Source organism: Grus americana, chromosome 1 (genome assembly GCF_028858705.1).
Source record: "Grus americana isolate bGruAme1 chromosome 1, bGruAme1.mat, whole genome shotgun sequence".
NCBI classification, from domain to species: Eukaryota; Metazoa; Chordata; class Aves; order Gruiformes; family Gruidae; genus Grus; species Grus americana.
The window spans coordinates 76,224,591-76,246,021 of record NC_072852.1 but is presented as its reverse complement, the minus strand read 5'-3'; the positions used below and the strand labels follow the sequence as shown (position 1 = coordinate 76,246,021).

The 21,431-nt window shown below is 46.7% G+C and overlaps 1 protein-coding gene across 3 annotated transcripts in view; it reads left to right on the top strand.

The window, feature by feature from the left end:
- Window positions 1-19,779, top strand: part of ITPR2 (inositol 1,4,5-trisphosphate receptor type 2) — a 263,261-nt gene extending 243,482 nt beyond the window's left edge. For all 3 annotated transcript variants that reach the window (XM_054827703.1, XM_054827693.1, XM_054827713.1), the window contains exons 56-57: window positions 14,723-14,884; window positions 16,131-19,779. In XM_054827703.1, the coding sequence (XP_054683678.1) occupies window positions 14,723-14,884; window positions 16,131-16,217 (249 nt within the window). In that variant the 3' untranslated portion in view covers window positions 16,218-19,779. The remainder of the gene's footprint in view (window positions 1-14,722; window positions 14,885-16,130) is intronic.
- The last annotated feature ends 1,652 nt before the right edge of the window (window positions 19,780-21,431 follow it).

Genomic DNA, 21,431 nt, shown 5'->3' with positions numbered 1-21,431 from the left:
CTGCTGTCGATTTTTGTCAAAGAATATAATAAAATAATACGTACTAAGAGGGCTGTTGACCTCGGCTCTTAAAATGTAACTTCTTTGGAGAAGAAGAAAAATTCTGACATCCAAAATTTTTCTATTTAGTTACCTATCATCTTTTCGAATTTTGGAGGCAAAAGTTTTCCCTGCTAATTTTTATCTCTCGTCTATAGATACTCTTACTACATCTGAGGATTGCTAAACACAGTATGGGTAGAGAGAGAATGACCTAAACCAGAGAACTGTCAATCCAAAGTAACGTGAATGCTGCAGAAGGGACACTTTGGTTGTCAGGAAGACGCTCCGGCTGTTTTTCACATGAAGTCTGGTGATTCATCCTAGACAATTTAAGAAGTTTCCTCCCCCAGATGTCCACCATACCCTTCTGTTGCAATTAACCACAACAATGGGGGGGGGGGGGGGGGGGGGGAGGACAAGCAATGTGTTTGTTCACTCCTGAGCTTCTGCAGTTCGCAGCCCGGAGTACTAATGTGAAAATTGATGGCCATTGAAGTCACGCCAGTCTGAACCACACTGGTTGAGGAGAGGACACACTACTGATTCTGCTGCCTCTTTAGAGGTAGGATAATATCAGCAGGGAGAAAGGGCACACAGCTGATAGGGGTGACCCCTTCAACTGCTACAGCTAAATCTGCCAGGGACGCTGAGCTGTGGTTCTTAAACTGGCTCACTATAAATAAACTGTATTTTTAAGGTTTCTTCATTACCATAAATTCTAGTTCAACGTGAAGTTTCTGATCTGGCAACTCACAGACTTGAAAAATGCTTACAGGACTTGCGCACAGAAATGCTCTGCTGGAGTGGGGCACGGAGTTTATAACTTTTGGGAAGCTAATAATGTTCCCATTGTTAGGACTGATTTATTTTACTCTTTAAAACTGGCCTTCCTCCAAAAGCTAACAGATGTTATCAAAGCAAAACTTGCAAGGATGAGATGTATGTACATATCATTAAGCTGTGCAACTTTTTCTTAATTACTTTTAAAAGACTGATACGATGCATGCCACATTATGAGTAATTACTTACTATGGCAGTAATACCAAGAGCACAAAAGCCGGGTGCTAAATAAGATCTGAGGTCTCCCTGACAGGCTAATTTCCTAGGAAATACGACATCAGGTTTGTCTGCAGTTGGGTTTTCATAAAATAAGCAATTAAAGAAATATGCCTAAATAGATGATTTACTGCTCCCCTTTTCTTCGTTGTGTTCAAAACAGAAGAGTGAGCGAGGACGCAGCTCTGTGTGTCCTTCCACATGGATGCAGAGCCTGTGGGAAGCTCGGGGTTTCAATTTAGGTGCACCAGGTCCCAGAGAAGGTCCTTTTTCTGCATCAAGGCCTGCCTCAAATTCACAGAGGATCTCCGAGCTATCGAGTGGTGATACAGGGTCACTAAAATAGAGCTGGAATTGTGCTGCGCACAGGTTCAACCAATGCTTGGTATATGAGGGGACGTCCCCCTCTCCTCATATAACACTCAAGTGTTACCCAGTTTTACATTTACAGACTATATTGAGGCGTTGTTGTTTTTCCTTCTGCTAGGTATTGAATTATTCTTCTCTTGTTGCTTTTCCTGTACAAAAATGATGTTCACTTCTGTAGGTAGACCATTGCTATTTTTGCTTCACTGTACAATTTTGCCTCTACATTATTATCTTAGAGAAGTGCTGAACACCTCCCTCTCCACTTCATAAAATAAGCAATTACAGTAACGTGCCTAATTAGCTGATTTCCTGCTCATTTGCGTGTTGCTCAAAGCATGAAAAGTTAGCATCACGTGAGGACTTTGCATCTTTGTACAAAGCTCCTATTCTACAAGAGAGCTGAGCATCTTCCTTTCTACTTCAAGGACTCTGCATCTTCCAGACATGGGCTTTTTGGTCCGCTGTAAATAATTTAATTGGGTAGGTGATGCGTGAGGTACAGGTAAATAAAGGGAAAGGTGAGCTTCATTTGGTACCTCATTTTAAAAGCTTGAGGTTTTAGTGGCTTTAAGTTTATACACGTTCTTTCCAGACAGGCAAAATTAATTATCCTGTTGCTGCCTGAATGGGAAACCATGGATCTGTTAGGAATGATGCCATTAGCTGGAGCAGGAGGACGATTGCTATCAACGACAGGTGCTGCAGCAGCGGCAGATTTGCTGTGTAGCGAGGGTATGGTGATAACCTTCATCCCCTAGCTGACCCAGCGAGGAAATGGCCGTGCCATTGCGCGGTGCCCTCGTCCCTGCTGCCTCCGTGATCGGCCCCTCACGTTCTTGTTAACTCCTACAGGGGCAGGTCCCAGCATCAGTGCAACCCTGTCTTCTTTTCTCTTTCTTTGACATCACTTCTGAATAAAAAGCTCTAATGTAATTGCAAGTTACATGGTGGAGCATAAAACTCCCCAAAAGTATATTCATTGAGATTTGGGGGTTTTTTTCCCCCCTGAGGTCTGGAATCAGTGGTTTTGATGCTAGGCAGCCGTAGTCTTTTTGGACCCTGTGGTACTGTGGCTCAGTTGTAAGCTTGGCTTGATTTCCTCTGCGTTTGAAAGATTTGGCCACCTGTCTGTTGACCAGTATTTAGGCTTCTAAGACTGATTTTGCTATAAAGATGGGTTCTGCCTTAATAATACAGTGTAGTCACAGCCTCCTTGTCCTCCTTCCAACTTCAGTTCATTCAATTCGCAAATTAAAATAAATGAGCCGAGTTGGGTTCCTGTTTGTTTGTTTGCTGCTGGCCTTAAAAACTCGAGGAGGGGTCTGGACATGAGGCTGTGTTCCTTGAAACTTGCACATCCCCACGAACGCGGAGTGGAGGTGTTCCAGCTGGAGCACCCTCAAGCCGAGCAGCACTGCTGGCAGGACACGGGCTGCGGTTCCCTGCTGGAATCCACTCCCGCCTTGACCTGCCAGAGACTAGAGCTGTTCACTTTCCAGGCAGCTTGCAAAAGCCGTCTTTTATCCCTTTGTTAAAGAAGCATGTGGCCTGAGATGGATCTGTGTGTGGGCAGACCTTTATTCTGTGATTTCAAATGATGGAAAGGCTCTCCAAGGCACTGGATGGGCATCTACTGGTGCGCTTAAAATCCTGGCAGTAACAGAGCCTTGATTCTTCTGGGACTGGCTGTGTATGGCTTTGCCTAATGAAAACTGGACCTTAAACTGGGGTCACAGATAGCGATAAGAAGTTCAGCCCCAGAGGAACAATGTGTTGAGCAGATCCCAAAGCGCGTAAACTGAATTCATTTGATTTTGCACTATGGGAGAAGCAACAAACACAAAACACTTCAATGCTCTCTGAGAATCTTACTGCAACATTTGAAAACAATTATTGTTCTTTGTATTACAGTGGTACTAAGCTTCTGGCTTCTTTAATGGGAAAGAGACTTCAAAATTGTCCGCAGCCAGGGCAGATAACTGCAGATGCGGAGGAAACGAAGGACTGCGGGTTTGCCCAAAGACGTAAGGGCAATTAGTCAAAGAACAGGGAGATGAGTTTGAGGTTGTTGCCTTACCAGGAACACCATTTAAAAGTAAATAAGCATAACTTTGGTTGAGCTCAAAACGTAGCGGTGAGAATCTGCAAGAAGTAAAACAGGGAAAGACTGCAAAAAAATGTAGTTTTGCTTCTGAGTTCTCCCGGTTCAGAGACAGCAAGATTTGGGGGAATTGGGTGGAACATTACTGTGAGCTTGTTTTACAAGGTGTTATAGATACAATGAAGTTACTTGTTTTCTGTATCTGTCATGGGAAGAAAAATCCACCGGCCCATATTATCCTGCATGGATAAGTTTCCAAATTTGTATAACTTTGGTCTCGTTGTGCCATTTATCTTTTGGGATCAGCGTTATGAGATTTGTGCCAGGTTTTTCTATTAGGTTGCGTGGCTAGTTCACAGAATCTTCTCTCTTTTTTAGTGTGGTGGATGTGTCTATGATAAAAAGCTAAGATTGCATCATCTTTAATAAAAGAGAAGATATATAGCCTAAAGAAATCAGATTAGTTGTAGAGAAAGAAATCAATCAGCTTGGCAAATTGTATCTGTGGGACAAAGTGCAAAATGTTTGTTTCATACAGTATTTATTGAACAAATTTGTTGAGAAGATGGTTAAAAATGCTCTACAGGAAAAAAAACGGGGAACCATTTTGTTCAATTTAAATGACATTGATGTATTTTTTACATCATGAAATCTTGCAATATTACCAACAACAATCCCTGATAAAGTACTTTACACAATTGCCTCACAGGGCATTTTGAGATAAAAGTATATATCGGAGATTGTAAATTGGCTGCATCCAATTTATATATAATGGAACCCACTACAGCCATCCTACGAAATTCAATAGATCAGGAATCACATTACACTTCTGTGAGTTTGGGGTAGTAGGAGCTTTAAAGAGTCTCCAAAACAAACAGGCAACTTTAAATCATATTTAATGAACCCTGTGTATTTTATACACATGTGATTAAAATATTTTGTCTCTGTTTTTCATTTTGCTGGGTGCTGCTGAAGGAAAATTGTAACTCTGGATTTGTGAAACTGATCATCTGCTTGTTCTCAAGAGAAGATGCATTTTAATTGAACAGAGCAAACCATTTTTAAATGCTGGGCTGAGAAAAAAAAAAAAAGAAACCAAAAAACAAAGAAAAAGGAAAAGCAGATCTGTACAGAGGATCCATTTGAATATTTTCCTAGCAATGCGAGCAAGAGCACTAAATGAAAATGTAGTATAGGCAGATAAAGGTTCACAAAGTGCCACGGTGTTTTTTTCTTTTATTGATCTGTGCTTGCAGCCTCTGAAAACAGCGCGCAGCAGACACGAACCTGAATGAATAGATGTTTCACCTTGAGCGCCCGGTTTTGCTGGTTTCCGCCTATTTCCCAAAGGGAATAAAAGTGCTCTGTGCTTCCCGGTTAGGTAGGTGGCACCTCGTGGGATCTGCCTCTCAGCCAGCCACGGCCAGACCTGCCGAGGGGCATCTCCTTGACCGCCGTGGCTGCGCGGGCACGGAGTTGCGCTCGCCGGGCAGAGGAATGTACAAAACCCGTGGGCGAGCATTGGAGCAGAGCAGGTTGATAGCGTTCAGGCGCATAAGGCTGAAAGGTGGCCTCTCCTTGGGGTTGTTTTGTTAAGAGATGCTCCAGAGAGAAGCCTAGATCATTTTCCTCTCCTCCGATACTCCCGTGTGTGCGTTTCTGCATGGGTATGGTATATGCATGATCACATCGTTGCTTAAAAAAAACCCGGTTCTGTATAGCCCATTGGTGATATAGGTAATAATTCTTATAATTTTTAAAAGAAAATGTTGTTCTTTAAATTGTCCTTTCATACAGCATCATGTGCAAAATACATCAGAGTCAAAATGGGCCCGAAGCAGGAACATTCAGATCAGGATTCAAAATGCCTCGATTCTGGCAGTATCCTAAACCAGAACAATGGCGCTGCAATCAGCGCAGCCCTGCCTGTGTAAAGCTGAGAACAAGGTCAAGTCCTGAGCCTCTGAAAAACGAGTCTCCAGCTGAGTCTTTGTATTTCCCAAAGATTCTGTTACACCAAATTGAAGCTAAAGCTAGGAAATGGACAGTACTTGCAAAATGCAAGGTGACAGGGCCAGAGAATTAAAGCTACATGTGAAAAAAAAACAACCCACATAAATTTCAACAAGTACGTGCCTGAATCCCGTGCTACAAAAGATACGAAGTAGTCATGGTTCGGAGTTTAACCATGGAGTTAGACCCTGATCCACCGGATCAAACCAGCACTTACATTGACAAAAGCGGGTCAAAATTTGCGGCGTCCTTACTAGCTGAATGGTAGGTATGTCTCTAAGGAGCAGACATCATCTCTGTCCCCGGCAGCGGCAGGATACTGTAGGGTATGTTTACATTGCGGCGGTATTAGTGCCATTGGCTTTTGTCTGGAGTTCAGTAGCTGGAGTGCGCCCGCTAGCATGTTTTGCAAAAGAAAATCAATATTAAAAGAAGAACTGGAGAAGGGGGGGGGCTTCAGCATGCTAGTGCGAGCAGCGTGGTAGTGCGCGGCTAGGAATGGCAAGGAGCTGGAGAAGCATCGTAGTCCTGTTCACTTGAAATGGAGTCCATGGGAAGCAGAAATACCATTACCATTCAGCTAGGCGCGAGCCGGCCCGGCAAACGAACGGTGAATTTGCTGAAATGATGTCGGGAGCAGCAGGGGAAGGAGAGGGAGAAAGAAGTTAGAGCTGGAGGGATTTTGGTGGCGGTGGTGGGGCTGCGTGAGCAGCTCGGCCCCTCTCCTGTGACGGGGCCGCCCTACGGCGTGTGGCACTAAGAGGGGCCGCTCAGTGCCGGGGGAGCCGAGCCTGCGGGATTCGATAGCAGCACCGCGATGAGCTGCGAGGGAAGAGACGGAGAACTGCCAGGTGCCTCTGCGCAGAGGCTGCCATTGCATTACGCTGTGCTTCCCCCGCCGACACAGCTGGAACTAAACCAGAGCCTCCCATGCTGCCATTAAAAGGTTCTTTTTTTTTTTTTTAAGGACATGTGCACTTAATGTCAGAATATTGAAACCATACCCACGTGAATAAAGTTAGTAAGCCAGTGATTCATTGCTGTTTCAAATCTCTATCTAGCCACAGTAAATTTCTGCTCAGTAGTGACAGTCTGTGTCCACATGCAGGCTATGATTTACAGTTTGGTGGTTTGTATCAACAACATCTGTTTAACAAAAGAAAAAAAAATAAGCCAAGAACATTTATTTTCTAATCTCTGTACCAGATGTTGTTTCGTTATGCACAGGATCCAGGGATTATATCAGAAATAATTTAATTATTTTAAATGCATAATCTGAAGTGTTTTTCCTAAAGCATGTCCCGTAACCACTAACAACATAAAAACATAGGAACGTGGAAAAATAAACTCATGTTTTGCATAAATCAATAATTACATCTATTTCAAGGGCACGAATATTAAGCACCAAATCGTAGCTTCAGATGGTAGCGTTGGGATTCTTGAAGATTTGCAGGGGAGAGTATCAATTCTCAGGGTTATGACAGAGATAAGGTGGCAGAGAGCGATCGAAACAGCAGAAGAAATCAACGGTTGAGAAATGAACGTGCGCCAGAGGGAAGGGAAGACACGAGAAGCAAAACATGGCTTCAAGGAGGGTAGCGCTGGGGCGGGACGCAAGCTCAGGTCCTCCAAGCGCACAGACGTCGTGCCACGCAACTCTGGTGAGTCCCCGGTCCTTGCACACCCGCGGGTCCCCTGGGTTGCCACCCGGGGGGAAGCTGGAAGGTGCGGTCGTAGTGCGCTGGTGACAAAAGCTGCTTCGTTCGGTTTCTGCTTTCCACCTTCTGGGGTAAAGCCGCTCGGGGCTGAAGCAGGATCACTTCCCTCGACGTGCTGGCTGCGCTCTTGCTGATGCAGCCCAGGTCGTGGTTGGCCTTTTTTGGTGTAAGGGCACGCTGCTGACTCATGTACTTAGCATTTGCATATGGTTTTGGCCACAACAATGGCGCGAGATCACAGCCAAACTTACCGTCTCGGCTGTAAAAAATTATCTTTGTGATTGTTTCCATCGCTTGGAGGTAAATGCCAAGTCCCTAAGGTGTGTTTGATAGGCAGAAAGTTTGGGGTGTTTGTTCTTGGAAAAGCAGGGTCCTTTACAGAGTTTTCAAGCTGAGTATCGAAACTGTCGCATACAGCATCAGAGAGGGATCTTCACAATTTGAGGTTTATTATCATTCCTCACCATAATTTTTGCAGGGATATTGCAAGCGGGAATGCTGATAGTGAAACACTGTGACATTTGTAACTGACTGGCCTGGATATCAGTCTTGAAGAATTCACAATTAGTCAGAATTACAGTGACAGATTCTGTTGCAGCCCTCAAAAACATTCAGCCAAGTTAAAATGAAAGTAAATGCATCAATGACGCTGCTAAAGCAGACGGTGGGTTTGTGTTACGGTTTCAATCTTCTTTCAGGGGGAAACAGATTTCTCTATTTTTCCATGAGCCGTGGAAGCTGTAGCATGTATCAATCCAGTATAGACCCAGCCAGACCTATGAGTTTTCTTGTTGCATAAAGATTTATCTGTAATCGCCAAGGTTTATTTTTATTTTCCTTGAATTACTGTTGTGGATGCATATAGATGCATAACAATTCCTAATTTCCCTCCCTGTATTCTTGTACAGCACAGATTGCTTATCAAATACAGTCTTAACATTAAAGTGTCAAACAGGATTTGCAGAAAGCTATTTGGGTTTGTAGTTTAGGATGAACGTTTATCAAATTGTGGATTAGCTGAATCATGCACTGAACCAAATTATTATTGTCTGTGATTAAATCACAAAGTGGTTATTGCCCTGTGTCATCTAAAGCACAAGATAGTTTAAATCTTTAAAATCCCTTTTTAAGGAGGCTATAGGAGCTACATAACTACAGACTTTTAGGACCGGACTCTGTCCCTAGGCAGAAAAATAATAGCTTTCAAAAGGTCGTTTGGACTGATCACTCTGCTTATACAGGCAACAGATCTGGGAAGGGGTCGGATGGGCTTATTTACGTTTCAGACATACAGAATAATTTCCTCAGTAAACAGATCTCTCTGTACCTGGCACCAAAGTATTTATGCAAGGTGCTGGCTCGAAACAGGGGAGCGAACGGGCCGTTAGTGCTCGTGCCTGAAAGGACAGGGGCTGCCTGCCGACGAGCAGCAGTGCCAACGGTTGGTTTGCCCGCACGCCGAGGCACGGGTCCTGGAGGGTGAAGCTGTGCCGCGCTCCTCAGACCGGGAGGCTACGGGGTGACCGGCGGCTGTAGGAGGCTTTCGCCAGGCTGCTGTGGCGGCTGCTGTTCGTTGCACGCCAACAAACGTGTTTTGTATGGTGGGATACCACGAACCATGAAGTTGCCGGTACCAAACCTTCATGGAGATGGCCGTGCTCCTCTTCTGCACCCTTCGGCAGCCATCTAGCTGAGGAGCTCAGAGGGCTTTAAGCGTACTCGTTTTCTCAGCCTCGTTATTAGGTAACAAGTAACCCTCCTGATGGCCGTCTCGCCTCACTGAGTCACCGAGGAGCGAACGATCTGCGCCAGACAGGGAAACGGTGGGCTGCTGGACATGGAGGCCCATCTCCTGCTCTGATGCATGCAGCTGGGGAGGTCACAACCCAGGAGGAGTCATGAGCAGTCATCTCCGCTTTTCTTTTTGAATAGATAGGAGGGAAGTCCTGAAATGGCTTGTTTTCATGTTGCAACAGGGGGTCACGGGTTAGAAAGGGCAAAGAGTCACTGCATTAGAGTCTGCTGGAGAAATGAAAGTCTGGTACAGCTGACGGTGGCGTGGCACTCTGAGCCCACGGCAGTGGCACCGGCAGAAAGCATGCGTTAGGCTGCCTTCGCTCCTCTACTTCATCCCCCTTGTCCTACTCTTTGACCTATTTTCTCTCATTGTTATCTAGTAATCTGTTTTTTAAAGGCTCAGCCCAGTCTTTCCTGCTGGTTGCAGCTGATCCATCTCGCTGCTAGCCTGTGAAACCAGCACCTCCTAAAGAAACGTCCCTCTGCCAATTACTCCGGAGGCATGGATTCAGCTCAGCGTGAGAGCTCGATTGAAGCCAGTTGGCTGTGCCAACAGGACAGGGATCGCTCGAGTGAGACTTTGTGCAAAGTATAGAAACTCTAAACAAATTTCTTCGGTCTTTTCTCCATCCGTGCTCGACCGGAGCTAGCAAAGTCAGAAAAATGGCGACGTTTTGCCAAAGGGAGGACTTAGCCCGTAACTCTGCCCTCCGCCTGCAAAGCCCACAGAAGGGAGGGAGAAAGTTGCACAGAAAACTCCAGGAGGCAAACACAGACTTTTGCTCTGAGCGTGCCTCTCCAAGAAGAGGGGTTTGAGGTTTCTCAGAAAACGCGAGTAGCAAATCCTCTAAGCCCGGTGATTTCTCAGGCATGTGCCCTCGCCGTCGGCACCTCGCGGCTACATGTACCCAGGGTACCTTGCGGAGAGGTGTTCGCCCCGGGTGAGCTGTTCTTCCCGCTGGAGTCCCGCCAGCCGAGGGGAGGGGGGAGGACGGAGGGAGCGAGCACGCTGGATCGCCGCACGAAATGTCTGCTTTGCTCGTGTGCAGTCTCTTTGGCCGGCAGCCTTTTGGCTAGCCCCACCTGCCTTTTTTCCTTTTTTTTTTTTCTTTCTTCTTTTTCCCCAGCTGAACTGATGGAGAGGAGGCTGCGGCTCCTTTCTGTCCCTGCAGCCTTCCTGTCTGGCTGACACTCTGCCCTGGACGCAGATGTATACTTAAATATGAATTCTGCGAGGCACATGTTATGCTTGCGGAGGGAGCGTGGAGCGGGAAGATGCTGCGATCCGTAGGTGGCTGCTGCGGTTGGGCTGCAAATAGCTGCTATCCTGTGCAAGAATGAAGTAACAGTAATAATATACTGCCTTCAGCCCCGGTTGTTTAGAAAGAAGATTTCAGTACATTTTAACAATTAATTCTGTGTCCAGGCAGCTACTTTGTTTGAAAGTGTCCCATCCGCATACCTCACGCTCTGTGAGCTCATTTATGCTCGAGTTATGTCACCTTGCACTAACCTGGTGGCTGTTGATTGAGCCCTGTGACAGCTCTTTGCAGAGGTTTGCCCTGCTCCCTGCCAGCAGCCTACCTCCCTCATCCAAAGTGCCGCTCAGTTCCAGACAGGGTTCAAAATGTCTGAGTGAATGCTATCCTGGGCAAAATGGTTGGATTTCTAAGAGTAATAGCTAAGGCGGGACAGATAACCCCCCTGCAAAATCCCATCCCCGCAGCAGTCAAATAAGGCGAAGCAGGAGCACGCCTGCAGCGTAGAGGAGGCACGTTACAGCTTTAACATGTGTTAGTTGGTCAAGGTGAACCCTGGACCGAGCCCATAAACATTTAAGTCCCAGGACAAATGTTTGGGGTTGTACAAACACGTTAACTACCTCCAGTTAATTGGCAAGCAATTACCTTGAAGTAGAAATAGCTTTCCCATAGCTGAGCAGTCACAGAGTGCCTGTCGTCCGTGCCCCCCCCCCCATGAACACTTACAGGTCGCAAAAATTTTCGGCAGAGGAGCCTTGTCCAACTTGCCTTCTGGATCCCGGCAGGTTTGTGATCAAAAGGGTTTTGTCCCCAGCAGCAATTGCTGTTTGTTTGTGGTAGACACTCAGTAAATAGGGCTGCGCACCAGAGCTAATTTTCATGCTGCCCTTTAATAAAGTTCTGCAGTTCATAATGCAATGAAAAAATAGGATAATATTGACCACCAAAAGCAAGCACTTTACTGCGTGCACTATAAGGGAACTATCAGTGAAAGTTAGGTAAGTATTTTTAACTTAAAGACAGGCTGGCAGGCTAGAATGTGTTTCCTACTGAATTTTGAATCTTTCTGATACTTTGCATGACAGATATACAGCTGGGCTGGATTTCCTTAGATGTATATGCAGTTGAGAACCGAGAAGCAACGTCCTGCCTGCACCCAACACAGCACTTGGACTACCAAGTGAGAGACCTGTGGTCAGCTGTGTGACCTGTTGCCTCTCTGCTGCCAGGAAAAGCTATAGAAGTCAGTAGCATCTTTTCATGAGGTCTCCCGTCCACGCAAACCCATCGGCTTCTCTTAGAACTTGGATCAAATCCTTGCTTGATCCTCCACAACATTTTGACAAAAAAATGCCCGGATCTTCTTGGTCTGTAATGAAACCACAACTGGGTTTCTTTCTTGGGAGCGATTATCACAGCGCTGCTGGGAAGGCAAAGCGAATGAGTGGAGTCTGTCTTTGAGCTCCCGTGACTCTGGGGCTCATGGTGGCTGAGATGAACTGGCACGTGGTACAGCGTGGTTCCAGCTGAAGAGCTGCCAGCAGCACCACAGGGTCTTGTGGCAGCGGGCAAGGTCCTGCGGGCTCTGTCCCTGTCTTCACCTGCTCCTGGTCATCCCTCTTCCCAGGAAGTAGAACGTCGTGCCGAGGAGGAGGGAAGCAGGTGACACTGGGAGCCTCGAGAGGGGCAAGCCCGCTAAGCCGGGACATCTGGCATCCGCATGGATTTGCGTGGCGTCCCCCTGGATGCTGCAGTGCTGTGGAGGGTCAGTCCACAAAAATCTTTCCAAGGCAGGCGGCGGTCTCTGCCTTGCATCCTGGAGGAGCAAGGGAGTGGCAGATGGAAAACAAAACTAGCAAAGTGCATTTCACAATCCTGGCAGCAGTACTCAGCAAACACAGGAACCACAGTGATGGAGTCTCAGATGGCTCTCCCTGTGCAGCCTGGCTTTAGAAACTTTGGCATTATGGCGAGCCTTGCCAAAAAGGGCTCATGGCCCCTCGGCTGGCTCCTGTGGCCACGCGGCCTTGCATTTGATATCTTCAGGTGCTTCAAGCAGGAGAAGCTGTAATGGGTGCAGATACCAGAGCTTTCCAGGAAACATTCAGACACAAGTGCAGCTCTGTTCGCCGTAGCTCCTTTGAATTCACTTTCTGTGCCTGCAGCGGCAGACAAATTTGCTGGCAAACATTTTGAAAAAAAAAAAAAAAAAAAAAAAAAGGCATTGATCCAGAAAGGCACTGTGCACAAACTAAGCTTAATATAAACGAGTACACCTGTGCTTAACGCTAGGCACGTGATGAATGCTCTGCTAGATCCTAGCCAAAATAAATTTAGAATAAATATCAGAGCGTACTCGTGGAAAATGAATGCTGGTCTTGTAAGCAGAAACGCATGCAGCAGAAATAGAGTCGACTGCTCCGTGTGTCCGCTGGGGATATCCAGCAGGGAGGGTCACGTGCGCTCCTTTCGAGCTCACCAGCGGAGCTGGTGAAAACAGGTTTTGATTTGAATGAGTTATGACCCATTGAAAATGGCATCATGCGTAACCACAGTAAATTGTCATAATGAGATCACGAGGCTCAAAAAGTGGGAAGCGAGGAGAGAGGCCTCATTCCACCAGCGCACACGGCTGACTGAGCCCTGGGCTGCAAAATGCAACGGAGGGGCACGGTCTTATTCCCTGAACATCTTGTCGGTTTAGCGACAGGACCAGAGGTTGCACAGCCGGACAAAAACTCATTACAAGTTTTGAGTTAAAAAGAAGAAAACAAGCCAAAATTCCTATGGCTTCACATTTAGTCCTATCCAGGGTGACAGAAGGGACTGGGCTAACGCAAATAGTGGAAAAACATGAATACCGTAGGTGCTTCCGTGCTTACCGAGGGTTAGCTTGGTTGTTTCTAAACCATGTTGCTGTAGGAGGGGAGGGTTTGGTGATCAGGGCAGAGCACTCCAGAGCTGAAAGCAACTCTCTGGAAGCACGATAAAGCTGTATTCACTTGGCGCATCCCCGGGCTCACAGCTCTGCCCGTGCGGACCCTGCAGAACCATCGCTGGCTTTTCTGTTTTCATGGTGAGGCAAGTCTGAGACTACAGTAAGTTCAATGCACTTAAAACTTTACCAAATATCAAGCCCGGACAACATAAGCAGCGCAGCTCTTGCCTGCCAGGAGTCTTGTAGGTGGACGTCTGGAAAGAACTCCTTTTCTTTCCTCCTTTCTGACACAGTGCTATTTGTGGGGGGCCATTCACAGAGCAGGAGACTGGAAGAAGCACACTTCAACTCATTCTGTTTCTCTTCTAAAGTTATCGAGTGCACGTTTCCATAGAGGCCCGTTGCAAAACACTACGCATATGATCTAACCACATCCTCCCGCTCCCCCCAAGGTGGAGGGCAGAGGTGCGTTGGTGTAACGCATCACCAGCTTACAGGACCCGTTTCCTTTGTCTCGTGCCTTAAGGCAAACCCGATTGCCGCCCCTCCTAGGCTTGCACCCTTCAGTCTCCTCCGTCTGTTACGCTTTGCACACAAATATCTGTGCCCCCGAGCCACGGAGGCAACTCAGGCTCGTGCCGATATGCAGCACCTTCCTGACTTGTTCCATTTACAGTATTTTTATTACGATTAAATGCGTAGCCTGAGTCCACGAACAGAGAAACACCCAATTCAGTGCTGTTCCGTGCAGTGCTTGCTCCTTAGCAGGTTAGCCCTTAGCCATGGCGTTGTGGTTGCGTTTACCTAAGGTATGCAATCTGAATAGCACGCCGAAGCCTAAGCCTTTCCCAGGACCCCAAATCTTCTGTTGCGGGCAGCTGAATCCAAGGTCCCTCTGCTCTTGTAGTAGGCGCGCTCCAGGCCAGGCTGGAGAGGACTCTGGCTCGTCTTGTTTTCCTGATGTTGGCTCGCTGACATTGCCGCAAGGACGGCCGAAACAGATGGAGGCCAGCCAAGCTGAAGAGACAGCGGGGAAATGTGTCCCTGCATACGCTTAAGAGCAAAGCACGGGGAGCGCTCGGGCTTTCCTGGCGCTAGCGTACCAGAGAAGGCTCCCCAGAGCTGACCCAGCGGGCGTTTCTGCATGCCAGAGCCACAGATGAATGTGCCAACACTGCCCGCGCTGCAGCACAGCTGCAGCTCTGGGGAACCGAGATTTTCCAGTTGGTGCCTTCTTTGTAGCTAGGGAGAACCCGGAATAAAAGTACTCGTGTAAAATACTTTCTGAATTTACTGTTTCTTAAGCTCGCTTGCTGTGTGTCATCCACTGAGCAGAAGTCCTTCTGAGTTTTCATTCTCTAGTCTCAGCTTAGCAGCACCACGTAAACCCCTACTAACATTACTAATTTTTCTAATTCCCATGTAGGAGAAGAATTTGGACTGGTTCCCTCGGATGAGAGCCATGTCCCTGGTTAGCAACGAAGGCGACAGCGAGCAAAACGAAATCAGGAACCTGCAAGAGAGGCTGGAGTCAACCATGAGCCTTGTAAAACAGCTTTCCGGTCAGCTTGCTGAGCTCAAGGAACAGGTAAGTGCCCCGCAGCGGTTAGCAACCTGAGCGCGTGTGGGTGAACGCGCTAGCTTTCATCAGGTCACAGTCAGGACAGCGTTACAAAAGAGACTTTTGTCTTAGAAAGGTTTTATCTTTCCCTCCAGTGAGCTTTCTGAGTAGATACGCTGATACGGGTTTGGAATGAAATTGTACTCTATTAGCAACAGCGGAGAACAGGTAAGGAGAAGAGCCGAGGGGGAATTAGTTATGAAATCTTTCCAGTGAGTGTGCGAGGACAGAGGGAAAACTGCAGAAGTGATGACGGGCTGTGCGTATGCAGGTACTGCATAACCCAGCAATAAAAAAGGCGTAGCGTCAGAAATAGCTGCGTACTGATGGGAATCAGTAAAAAAGCTTTCTGAATCCAACGCTTGGATTTTTTTTCCCCCCGCTAAGAATATCGACAGTGCTGTTGCGTAAACAATTTGCCGAGCCTGTCGCTTTGCTTGTGTCACCCTTGTCTCGATGCCCCTCTGGCAGCTCCCCCTTCTCTCCTGCATGGAGCACAAGCTGCTGGCCTCCCTTAAAGCCCTGCTCCTGCCTGAACCACCTAACGGGTTTCCTCTCGCTCCAGGATCAAAAGGCCAGCTCCTTTTTCGCTAAAGATGCTGGTCACCTCTGGTTTGCTCATTACGGTTTCTGAAAAGCATCTTTGTGTTTTCTTTATGGGAAGTACTTCAGTGGCATCAACAGAGTTATCTAATTATCCCCCTTCAAATCCCTCCTTAAAACTCTTTCCTTGTGAAAAACTCGACAAAGGTTTAGGCTGGATGTGCCGAGACCGTTGCTTATTGTGCTTACCCATACCGTCCTGGTGGGGTTTTTTCATCCCCCTCTGGCTGAATCTGTTCTTTCCTGGCTTAAATTTAAACCCTTTGCAGCTGGGACCATCTTTTAATTCTGTGATTGCACAGCACCAAGTGCAAACGCTGACCCTCTGCAGGGCTACACAACACAATAGCAGTGCAAATAAATACGCCGTGAGACCTGCTGCTGGATAAGAATAATGTACAAATGAGAATAAAATGTCCATACTTTGCAGGAAAACAGATCTCCCACTTCAAAGGCATCTCTTGTAATTTTCAATGCTGAAGAAAAGAATTCCACTCCCTGTTGTTTTGCTTATATGTATCTTGTTCTGTGACTGCTAAATAATGGTAAAAAGAAAAAAAAAAAAAGAAAAAAAATTCTCAACTCGTGTCTCTCTGCCTTTCCACCTTAGATGACAGAACAAAGGAAGAATAAGCAGAGGCTGGGCTTTCTTGGATCAAACACACCCCATGTGAATCATCACATGCCACCACCCTGATACCACGGGGAGAAGCCGTGACTAGCCTTTCATCAGTATTCCTGCTTTATTATAGAATAAAAAGCTGAGATTGAGAGGAGTGAACAGTGCCTATTGTTACAAAGTTAAAAACAACCAAGTGCCAAGATGTTAAGTGGTTTAGCTCTGGGAACAATTTGTAGCTGTTTTTCATGGTTGAAAGGGACCGCAACCTAGAATGCGAGAGATACAAGGGAGCTCGTTTGTATTCGTTCACGGCGCCCGACTCCTCAGCCGCGTTTGCGCTCCGCGACTCCATGGCTTCGGTGGTCGCTGCCGGGTGCGACGGAGGTCGGGGCAGCGTTTGGCCGCGTCCTTAGAGCTGCCTTCAGGCTTCTCCCTAAAGCGCTGGGATAACCAAGATGAACAGAAGAAGGAGAAATGTTTGTTAATGCAAATACGACAGCCTGGTTCAGAATCAAGAGAAGTAATTTCTGGCTTATTTGCCAAATAGCAACATTAGTCACATTTGCTTGGCATTTACTATTTTTTTTAATTACCGTAAATATGTCAGTTGGGTGAGCAATAATGTTGCTTCAAGTAACTTCTACTAGGAGGGAAAGGGGCAAAACCTCAAAAGACTGAAGAAAAAAAACAAGAAGAAAAAATAGAAAAAGAGTTGCAAAGAGAAACATTAACGCTTTTGAATTTTAGCTGTCACCATGCAATTTCTTATTTATAACGTGGAGCACAATGGATCTACAGCTGTGGGAATGTTATGCACATAACACTGACAACATAACTGGAAGTGATTTCTTTCTCCTGGCTTCAGATGTTCTCGATTAATGTGGCCATGAGATTTCACATACTGAGGAGTTAAACTGTGTTTTAAATTCAAGTGCCAATGGAGGATTCAGGAAAAAAAAAAAATTATACCTGTAGTTTTTTGGTTTTTTTAAAAAGCTTAGAAATGTCTTTATGTATGGAGCTGTAATGGTCTCATTACCTTCCATAAACTCGTCTTCAGCGAGAGCTGACTTGGGTGAATAAGCACCATATCCTGCCAGCTTTCTCCCGAGCTAAAGCTCACGGGCTTATGCCTTTGCCTGCCCTTCCTGCTTTCAGGGCCTTGCAGGACTGGCCTGGCTGGTGGGGGACGGGGGGCAACGCCGGAGGAGCTCCTTCCAGCTCTAGGCTCTACGAAAGGCGGCAGCCGAGTCAGCTGTGCAGGTTTCTGCTGTATCTTGTATTTCCTGGGATGGCTTTGGCTTTAAAAGAAAAGTCACAGGGTTTCCACAGAACCCAAGAGGGTTCTTCTCTCTTTTAGGAGAAGATTTTGGGAGCACAAATGGGAGTGACGGTCCCAGTTCACTTACGTTGTCAGTGGGGTTTGGGTACCTAATTGTCTGAAAATGCACCTCCGTTACATGGAGTCACTTTTTAAACAAAAATATTTTTGCAATGATTTTCCCCCTGTAACATTTTGATTTTGCTATAAAAGTCATTTTGATCAAAGGTGAAAATATTATTTGCTCCACTATTTCTAGTTTCGCCCTGAAGAAATGCTGTCATCTTATTTAAGGCAGAATTCAAACCAACAGCCCTAGAGTAAAGGGAAGGAAGGGGCATTTCCCTCTCTTCATCCCAAATTCCAACCTGTTCTTGGAAGCCATCTCATTTTTTTTTGTGCCAGTGAGGTGGCTGAGGTAGAAATAATATACTTTAGGGTCTGATTCTTCTACCATTAAAACATTTCCCATTGGCTTCAATTGCGTCCTTCAAAAATACTGCGTGGAAGGCAGGGGTTTGTATAGTTTGTGGAAAGAAAATCTTTCTGTTGACTTCCCTGTAGTCCACAGAGCGTCACGGTTGTGAGAGGCGATGGCCATGTCCAGGTTTAGGGTCGATTTTTTCTGTAAGAAATTCTCTCAAATCTAGCCAGCGCTCTGCCTCCGTGTGCTAAGGTGAAGAGCAAGCGGTGGCTATCAGAAACGGCAGAAGGCCAACGACAGCGAGTGGTGGGAGACTAAACTTTCCGCAGGTCCTCCGTGGGTGTTGGGCTCGCGGCCTCGCTGCAGCCAGCCGTCGGCTGCTTCCCAGGCAGAGGGAGAGCGTGGAGGCAACGGGAGCTGGCTGAGCTGGTCCGTAACTGCGTGTTTGCTTCCGAGGCTGGAGTTAGCTTTTGCACTCCAAAGACCAGAAAACAGTCTGGCCTTGGGAGAGCAGAGCACGTGCGGCAGCGGCACGGGGAGGGGATGGCAGGGGAGCTGCTAGGTCAAAGCGGAATACAGAAGAGCAGTTGTCTTCAATGAACGACTGAGATATTTTAGGAATATATCCTGGAGCGTGCCTTTCCTTCACGCTTACTGTGTATGAGCTTCTGATGCTGCTGCACCAGCATCGCTGTGGTGGTGAAAACCCCTTCTGTAAGGCTCATCTGTCCGTGAGGACGGGGCTTCGTGTGCCGCTTGGTGTTCAGCACCGAGAGACCTGCAGTGAATCGATTCTGGGAGTTGGCATCAGCCACGCGCCCGTGCAGTAACCAGCCGCCGGCGTAAGATAAAGCCAGGTTTGCCTCTCTGACTAGACCTATTGTAGATCATGAAGCCAAAGGAATTGCACGCAAATGTAAAGTCAGCGGTGAGTTGGTAAAGAATCAGACCCTGCAGCTGGATTAATTCAAATTAGTTTATGCTCTTTGTCAGATCTAGTCACAGCTTCTGTTTCAACAGCAATTTCCTCTTCCTCACACATAGGCTTATTAGAGGCATAAAGCACAGTTTAATGATAGGATAACTGATCACTATTTATTGGGGGGTGGGCAGTTGGCTAATACTGGAAGTGGTTGGCACTTTTCTTGTTTACACCTGCAAAAAGCAGCTGAACTGCTGCACATCGAGGGAGGGTTCTGCTGTTGGCCCTGGAAAAACTTGAGACTCAATGTGTTTGTGCCCTGAGCTCAGGCCCGCAACTGCGTGCTGCTGCTGCTGCTCTCTGTCCTGCACCCTGACCGACGTCCCCAAGGCTCCAGAGCCCAAATACTGCTCTTCAGAAGGGAGAGCTATGACGTCAAAAACTAAGAGCTAACAGATGCCAATTAGTCTTTGCCACGGTGCCTTTCCACTGTTGGTAGCTTCCGAGAGACCTCCGTAATCAATAACAGTAGGTGATGCTACTTGCACAGACTGTAAATATATTTCACTGAGCGTTTTGACATTTTCGCTGATTCTGCCAAAGCTTTGGCCCTGCCCTGCAGCTCTCAGCCGTGTGAGCGATCTGTACACACGCACGCGGTAACTTAAACAGGAGACTTCTTACGTGAATAATAGTTGCAGGGCCAGAGCCCAAGCCTTAAAGATTGTTAAATATCCCCATTGATGAGTTTATAACAAAAATCATTGTTTTATACATATATTTATATGTATATCTTTGTTTAATGCAGCTGGGGTATCCTCCTCTTAGGCAAGCATCATTTACCTTACCTATTTATATAAAACGATTGCAAAGAAGTTAAAACATCTAAGAGCTTTCAATGCCTTAGAGGGATTTATAATTATAAGCTCCTTGACAGTTAAAATCTACTTAAGTAAATATGTCCGTTGCTGCTGAATGTAACTTTTAATAAAGTGTGTCATTTTATATACGTCTGTCTCACTTATTCCTGGTGCTAAGGTGTGGGGAAATGTGTGTTGCTGAATTGAAGACCGCCGGGAAACCCAGGCTGGTTGCCTTGCACGGGAGACCAGGCTGTGGGCGTGCATCCGCTTCCGCCGAGCGACCGAGCAGACGGCGTCGGTACAGTCCTGAATGGTCAGAGGCTGAATCCAGCAGTGAAAGGGAAGATTTATTTTATTTCAGGCGCAAATTGTTCCTTTCAGGTGAACGGGTTGGATTGCCACCTTTCCTGAAGGTTGGGGGGCAGTTAGGTGTATAATTTGCTCCAGCGCTTTTTGTTTAGTCTGTAACTGGCAGGCCAGGGGCGGCCCTGGTTTAAAGCAGGCGGACGCAGTGATCCCGACGGATGCGAGTGCCACCAACAGAGAGGAACAGGCTCATCCGAACGGCCTCAGGTTTTCTGCTGGTGCCTGAGGCACGTTGGCTCTTGCTGCCTCCTCGGGTCCGATGTGAGGCGTCGGTGACTCAATGCGAGGCTTTGAGCATCCTGGGCATCGCGTACTGCGGTCGGCAGGAGCGAGGTGACATCCCATCCTCGTGTCCCTCAGGGGAGCAGCAGGACAGTCGCACCAGGGCCACCGTGCTGGCGAGCGGCAGAGAGCGGGTGTGTGTGCTCACGGGGGGAGGGGGGGGTCTGTGCCTCCGCCAGCCAACGGCCTCTTGAGACAGAATTGCTGGCGGTGCTTAGGAGCCTCTCGCTGTCCATCACGCGTCCCCGGTCCCAATCTAAGACATTAATTTTGGGAATCCAGCCCTCCAAAAATACAGGTGCAGAGGTTAAAGGCTTGAAGGCTTGACGTGCCTTCTTTAGCAGGGTGGGGGCTTTTGTGTGTGTCAGGTTTTTGGTGCTTTTTTTTTTCATATAGCTCCCTCAAGTAAAACGTTGAGAGAGACACCGGGTGTTTTCCCCTCTCTTCTCGGTGAAAGGATTGAGGAAGACAAACAGCCGACAACCACTGTCTCTTTCAACTGAGACAACTGGGGCTGAGGAAATCTGTGGTCTTGTGAAAAAAAGGAAGTGCCCTACAAACCTGTGACAGGAGAACTACAACATATAAGTGCTTTTTTTTTTTTTTTCTCCCCAGCTGTGTTTATTACAGAAAGTCAATATTTATGAGGAAAAGAATGAGGCTGCTTCTCAGTGAGAAAAAGCCTGCTCATTAATTAATAAGAAAAATCCTATTAAATAGAGCATGCTGTTGTTTCTCTGCACTTGTTATACCAAGCTGCTGAGTTTCTGAGTAGAAGTAACTTCTTTTTTTATATTCTGTGGTATGATTTTAAAGCTAAATAGAAAGGGGCTTGTTTGCTACTACGTTTCTTACATCGTTCTGCAAAAAGGATGTCCTAAGAGAAAATAAGGTTTTCATACAGTAAACTTTCAACCTAAGATTACAGTAATATTTTCCAAAAAAAAAGCCCCCAAACCAGAACTAAGTTCCTAAGCCCAAATGGAAGCAGTTTTGCACACAGAACTGAGAACCTAATGCCGAGGTTTGTGGGTTTTTTAAATTATTTTCCCCAATGGTACATTTTAATTCAAAAGGCATTTCAGGGAGCAAACATCTCCCTCAGCATCAG